The 7713-nt window shown below is 43.6% G+C and overlaps 1 protein-coding gene across 1 annotated transcript; it reads left to right on the top strand.

The window, feature by feature from the left end:
- The first annotated feature begins 178 nt into the window (after positions 1 to 178).
- LOC143785616 (nuclear factor 7, brain-like) lies at positions 179 to 3262 on the top strand. Its single transcript, XM_077274632.1, has one exon. The coding sequence runs from the start codon at positions 286 to 288 to the stop codon at positions 1549 to 1551; it is 1266 nt and encodes a 421-aa protein (XP_077130747.1). The 5' UTR covers positions 179 to 285; the 3' UTR covers positions 1552 to 3262.
- The last annotated feature ends 4451 nt before the right edge of the window (positions 3263 to 7713 follow it).

The raw sequence follows: 7713 nt of genomic DNA, 5'->3' as shown, positions 1-7713 counted from the left end.
AGCGGACTTCTTAAACACCCATGATGGTCAGAGGTGAATGTAATTTTGGCTGCATAATGTACCGCACATTAACGGAAGTAAAGGCAATAATCCTCGGCTGCATTTTCTGCTGCGTCATCACTTCTGCATATTTTGCTTTCATTTTTAACTGGTAGAACTGGAAATATGAGTCCTTGTTTCCTGGGTTTAATGGTTGACGCCTCTGGAGTGAGTGCAACAGGAGATCTGCGTTAGATCCGGTATTGCCAGCTGCTGTTATCGGGCTTTTGATTGATTTTTGCCACAATGGAGTCGCTGAGCGCCGAGCTGATCTGCCCCATCTGTCTGGACCTCTATGATGACCCCGTGATGCTGAGCTGTGGGCACAACTTCTGCCAGGAGTGCATTAATCGTGCCCTGGATTTTCCCAATGGATCTACAGACTTTAAATGTCCCGAGTGCAATGCAGTGTTTCTCCAACGTCCCGCCCTGCAGCGAAACCTGAAGCTGCGAAACATAGTGCAGCACCTACAAAGGGCTTCTCGCAACAAACTACAACGTTCTCTCTTGGAGCTAAGCAGGGAGCAAGATGCCACCGAAAAAAGGCTCCATGGCCTCAACGAACAGAAAAGTAAAATTCAGGAAAGCTCACAGGCTCTGGAAATCGTCTTAAACACATTTTTTACCATGATCGAAAAAGATATCAGGAGATCCCGGAAGATTGTTCTGGGGGAAATCTCTAGGAAAAAGGAGCACGCGCTGGTGCAGGTCTCCAAATTAATGGAGGAGCTGGAGTTAAGGAAGCACGAGCTGTCCAGGAGGGTACATGAGACGCAGGAGCGGCTCCTCGTGGGCGGTCCTCTAGTGATGTCACAGTTGGAGCCTGAAATAGAGGACGGGAAATTGCAAAGTGATAGCGCTGCAATGTTTTGGGATGAAACGCCCATCAGTTTGACTTTTAAGAAGTGCTTGTCCGGCATGGTTCATATGTTTTCGGAATTAATTCAAATAATGCCCGAGCCAAAGACCTTGGACATAATCCTGGACGTAAACACCGCCTGTAAGGATATACACGTATCGCCTGACCGCAGATCGGCCTCCAATATCGGCGCCCACCAGGGGCATCCGGACGGGCCGGAGCGCTTTACCGTCTGCCAGCTTCTGAGCGCCTGTAGCCTTTCAACGCAGAGTTATTGGAAAGTGGATGTCAGCAAAGCCGAGGAATGGATTATCGGAGTGGCTTACCATAGCATGGGCCGGAAAGCGCTGACCAGTGACGCCTACATAGGGTATAACGACAAGTCGTGGGGTCTGGAGTGCCGCCAAAGCCTTTCTGCTCTGCATAATAACGAGAGGCAAGAAGTGACTGTGAACTCTCCCGTCAAGCTGCTCGGGGTGTATGTGAACTATGAATCCGGACTAATATCGTTTTATCAGCTCAACGATCAATTCAGACACTTGTTTAGCTTCTCTGCCACCTTCACCGAGAGACTTCACGCTGCCTTCTGCGTGTTCCCAAATGGTTGCATAACAATCCGAAAAAGGAAGACGCGGGCAAAGAGGGGTCGTTAAATGTGTCTACGCCCAAAATTATACCCCCTTTCCAACTTTTCCTATGAATCTTTTGCATATGATGTGTCCCTGTAATAGTCCTGGTGGTCTAGAGTAGTTGACCATTGGTTCATAGGGGCTCTGTCTCCTTTATAGTAAGAGTCATATCATTTAACAACAGGGTCAGTGGGGGGGATTTTATGGCCAAACCAAGTTTTTATACCCCTTACACAAGATTTTTAAATGCTGTACCTATCTAATTTTTGTACAGAATAATCTCTCCTGTTCTGTGCACATATAGCACCGCCATTTTATGCACATAAATAGTGCTGCTATGCTCTGCAAATACTGTATATGCCACTGCTACCCTATATACACACTATTACATTATTGACAAAATGCTCATGCCCCGTATTTGCATAAATAATCCTGTTCTGACATACAAATCCTATAAATACTACTACGATGTTATATATACGATATAACATTACGAAAAGAATAATGTTGCCCTATGCATAAATAATGCTGCTATGCCATATACCAACTGTAAATATAACTGCTATACTGTACGTATACACATTACATTACCTAGCAAAAAAAATGTCTAATATATACATAAATAGCGCTGTTATGCCATACACATACTGTAAATACCACTGCTACACTATAAACACAGTATTATATTGCTTAAAAAATACTGTTGCCCCATATACTGTATACATAAATAATGCTGCTATGCCATACACATACTGTAAATACCACTGCTACGCTATACACACAATATTACATTGCTTAAAAAAATACAGTTGCCCTATACTGTATAAATGCTGCTATGCCATAATCCAACTATAAATACCACTGCTATACTGTATACACTATGACACTAGCACAAAACTTGCCCCATATATACATAAATAGTCCAGCTATGGCATACACATACTGTTACGCAATATACGCTATTACATTGCTGAAAAAATACTGCTGCTCTATATACTGTATATATAAATAATGCTGCCATGCCATAAACCAACTGTAAATACCACCGCTATGCTATAAACACAATATTTTATTATCTAAAAAAAACTTGCTCCACATATGCATAAATAATGCTGCTATGCCATACACAAACTGTAACTATCACTGCTACACTATATACACAATATTATATTACTTTAATACTTTTTCCCTCTTTATGCATACATAGTGCTGCTATATTGTGATTCTACTGACTTTTATGCCCTTTGGGAGATTTTGAGGTTATGAGAGGGTAAAAAATGATCTTACCGCAGCCATGTATGCATCATTATTCTGTCTCAGCCTTTGGTATAGGCAGTGTCTATATCAGTAACTTAGGACAAATACCAAGGAGAAATACGGAATAATATAATCATTATTAAATATTAAAATCAAACATTTCTCCATGGCCACTAATCATAATGCTGCCATAATGTACACAGAATGCCGTCATTTATGATATACATACTTTTGCCATATACTCCAATTTAGTAATACCATTATACAATGCAAATAGATAATGGCAGCACACAATAAATTAAGGTGAAACAATATAAAGCTGTCATATAATAAATGTAATTATAAATAATGCTGACATACAGTGCTCATAAATAATATGGTTGTATAGTACTGCTTTATATATATTCAATGTGAATTTATTTAAAAAAATATATATATATGTGTGTGTGTGTGTGTGTATGTATATATATATATATATATATATATATATATATATATATATATATATATATGTGTGTATGTATATGTATGTATGTATGTATGCATATGTATATATATAATTTTTTAATTATTTTTTTAAATAACTTTAGCCCCCTAGCACTAACCCTTCCCGCAATGCTAGAAAAAGTGTAAAAAAAAAAAACCTAAGAGCTGCCCTTATCATTGAATAAAGACCATATTGAATCATGCATTGCAATTTATTTCAGCTCAATTCATTATGCTGAGCTTTGTCATTTCTGCTGCTGCATATACAGAGTGCTGCAATCAAGGTGTGCTTGTCATCGGCTGCTGCGCTCTGCATAGGCAATGACCAAGATGACAAAGCTCAATTCATATGCTGCGCTTTATTTGGTTTGCTACCCCTATAGAGCGCAGAAGTCAAGATGAATATGTTATCAGCTGCTGCGCTCTGCATTAGCAGTGACCAACATGACAACGGTCAATATATTATACTGAGCTTTGTCATTTTGGTTGTTTCCTCTGCAGAGCGCACCCGCAGATGACAAAGTCATACCACCTTCCGGGCTCTGCATAACCTCAGTCGGTAACAAGATGTCATATATGATCACATATAAGCAGGTAACTGTCATCACACAACCGCACTTGCTGTTGTAATTAATAGCTCATTGCCTCTCCAACATGTTTCACCTAACCAGCTTCATCAGGGGTTTAAGATAAAATTGTGAGTGAGCCCCCTCTCTTGGATGAAGAGCCCCCACACCTGAATGGTCTCAAGATGCTTTACTGTTGGCAGACACAAGACTCATTGTAGAGTTCACCTTTTCTTCTCCGGACAATCATTTTTCCCAATGTCCCAGACAGTCTGAAGGGGTCTTCATCAGAGAAAATAACTTTGTACAGGGAATGAACTGCAGAGATATAGGGTTCTGGCATCTTGATTATTTTTCTGATTATGGCAATTACTGTAAGAGTTAATTAATTTTATATTTTGAAAGACCAGGCTTGATGCAGAGATATCAAATATGTTTATTTTTTTTACTTCTTTATTTTTTTAATGAAAGGGAAAAGGTGTTGCTAAAATCCTATTTATTTTTTCCACTTTTATTTTTTACTGTGTAGAGTGCAGCAGTCAAATCGTCACGGCTGCTGCACTCTGCACACTGACTCCGCTCTGCTCAGTAAAGGTGAGGCCTCATTCAGACATAACATTGCCTGTGCAAAGCGCATCAAAGATGGCTTTCACCAGTTACTGGGCTCTGTACATCAAATCTGAATGTGCTGAGCTCTGTAGCCAGTGACAATGTCATCCCTTGTCTGATGTGCTCTGCATAGGCAGAATTAAAGGCTCATTCGGAAGTCCGCGGTGCATCTTGTCTGAATGAGGCTTTACATTGATGGAGCGGAATCCGTGTTCAGAGCTCTGCAGTGTGAGGATTACTCGCCTAAATTCTGAACACTAGAAGTGACAGTGCTGGTGAGAACCCATTGGGCAGCCTGGTATTGTACTCCTAATGCCAGACTACCAACCTGTTCTCACCACTGTGAGAAGAAGTTACCGTTGAGGTGACGTCCTCCAGCTTGGTAGCCGGGTACTAGTACTACAATGTCAGGCTGCCCAACCTGTTCTCACCACTGTGAGAAGAAGTTACCGTTGAGGTGACGTCCTCCAGCTTAGTAGCCGGGTACTAGTACTACAATGTCAGGCTGCCCAATATGTTCTCACCACTGTGAGAAGAAGTTACCGTTGTGGTGACGTCCTCCAGCTTAGTAGCCGGGTACTAGTACTACAATGTCAGGCTGCCCAACATGTTCTCACCACTGTAAGAAGTTACCATTGGGGTGACATCTTCCAGCTTGGTAGCTGGGTACTAGTACTACAATGTCAGTCTGCCCAACCTGTTCTCACCACTGTAAGAAGAAGTTACCGTTGAGGTGACATCTTCCAGCTTGGTAGCCGGGTATTAGTACTACAATGTCAGGCTGCCCAACATGTTCTCACCACTGTAAGAAGAAGTTACCATTGAGGTGACGTCCTCCAGCTTAGTAGCCGGGTACTAGTACTACAATGTCAGGCTGCCCAACCTGTTCTCACCACTGTGAGAAGAAGTTACCGTTGAGGTGACGTCCTCCAGCTTGGTAGCCAGGTACTAGTACTACAATGTCAGGCTGCCCAACATGTTCTCACCACTGTAAGAAGAAGTTACCGTTGAGGTGACGTCCTCCAGCTTAGTAGCCGGGTACTAGTACTACAATGTCAGGCTGCCCAACATGTTCTCACCACTGTAAGAAGAAGTTACCATTGAGGTGACATCTTCCAGCTTGGTAGCTGGGTACTAGTACTACAATGTCAGGCTGCCCAACATGTTCTCACCACTGTAGGAAGGACTTACCATTGAGGTGACATCTTCCAGCTTGGTAGCCGGGTATTAGTACTACAATGTCAGGCTGCCCAACATGTTCTCACCACTGTAAGAAGAAGTTACCATTGAGGTGACGTGCTCCAGCTTGGTAGCCAGGTACTAGTACTACAATGTCAGGCTGCCCAACATGTTCTCACCACTGTAAGAAGAAGTTACCGTTGAGGTGATGTCCTCCAGCTTGGTAGCCGGGTACTAGTACTACAATGTCAGGCTGCCCAACATGTTCTCACCACTGTAAGAAGAAGTTACCGTTAAGGTGACGTCCTCCAGCTTGGTAGCCAGGTATTAGTACTACAATGTCAGGCTGCCCAACATGTTCTCACCACTGTAAGAAGTTACCGTTGAGGTGACGTCCTCCAGCTTGGTAGCCAGGTATTAGTACTACAATGTCAGGCTGCCCAATATGTTCTCACCACTGTAAGAAGAAGTTACCGTTGAGGTGACATCTTCCAGCTTGGTAGCCAGGTACTAGTACTACAATGTCAGGCTGCCCAACATGTTCTCACCACTGTAAGAAGTTACCGTTGAGGTGACGTCCTCCAGCTTGGTAGCCAGGTACTAGTACTACAATGTCAGGCTGCCCAACATGTTCTCACCACTGTAAGAAGTTACCGTTGAGGTGACGTCCTCCAGCTTGGTAGCTGGGTACTAGTACTACAATGTCAGGCTGCCCAACATGTTCTCACCACTGCTGCGCTGTGTGTATACCTCCTATCACTGCTCGCACCTTCTGCCACCGCTCTAAGTAGCAGTGACACATGATATTGTAGCTCAGTGCACAGCGCTGGGCTACGATAACATGGAGCCAGGAATGGGCACAGTTCACAGCTGGTAGGGCAACAGTATAGGAGATGTGGTCGGTGTCTAATTGCAGTCTCCTAACGCCTAGGTCTGTGACTATGGATGCTCAGTGATCGCCTTACAAGCCACCACCATGGACTTGTTCCAGCCAGCTGTACTGATCGACAATGGATCAGGGAACATCAAGATTGGAACATCAGGAGATCTAACACGGCTCTTCTCTTACCAAAATATATTGTCCGACCAGACTACAAGCCAGTACTGATCGGAGCCAGACACATAGATCGGTACTGGCAAAACTACTACCAGAGATATCCGTGTCCATGTGTACGTGTTGTGTTTCATACGTGTGCCATATGTGTGCTGCCTGTGTGCCGCATCAGTATCACATGTACCGGCGCCTAAGAAAAATCGGCCCAGTTTATGCTGTTCTTAGGAGCCGGGTGCTGAAGGCAGCTCACATCATTGTCCCCTGCTCTGCTGCGATCAGCACGAGCAGAGGACAATGCTGAGAGTTGTATTCAAGTGTAAAATTAAGAAGAAAAGAAGAAAAAAATCACATTATAGTCACCTTAACACCTAATCTCCTAAAGCCATAGTCCCGTGTAAAAAAAAAAAAGAAGACAATACCCTCATCTGTCCGAAGTTGAAAGAATCCATAGTGTCCCACGCCGTAATGCTTCTGTGCGGTGGCCAGAGCAGCATATGGGGGGTATGGAGAGTAGCAGTTTGGAGGGTAAATACTATGGAGGGGCATCTTGTGGGGGACAGTATGGAGAGGAGCAGCTTTGGGGGCACAGTCTGGAGAAGGGCAGCTTGTGAGGGACAGTATGGCGAGGAGATACTTGTGGGGAGCACACACGGTATGGAGAGCGGAAGCTTGTGGGGGACAGTATTGAGAAGGAACAGTGTGTGGGGGACAATATGGAGAGCAGCAGCTTGTGGCAGACTGAATGGAGAGGGGCATTGTGGTGTGTAGAGGACAGTATGAAGAGGGAGCAGTGTGGAGGTACAGCATGAGGATAAAAAGTGGAGAGAGGAAAGCATGAAGTGGGGATGGTGTGGAGGCCATAATTCATAAAGGGGCAGTATGGAGGTTATATTTCATAAGGGTGAAGGATATTGTTCATAAGGGCAGTTGGTGTAGTGGTTACTTAAGGGTTGACAGTGTGAACATTACAGCTCATAAGGGGGAATAGTGTGGTGCTCATAGCACTTAAGGAAAAACTGTATGGTGGTTATAGTT

This window comes from Ranitomeya variabilis, chromosome 7 (genome assembly GCF_051348905.1).
Source record: "Ranitomeya variabilis isolate aRanVar5 chromosome 7, aRanVar5.hap1, whole genome shotgun sequence".
NCBI lineage: Eukaryota > Metazoa > Chordata > Amphibia > Anura > Dendrobatidae > Ranitomeya > Ranitomeya variabilis.
The sequence above is the reverse complement of the archived record's forward strand: the minus strand, read 5'-3'. Positions and strand labels throughout refer to the sequence as shown.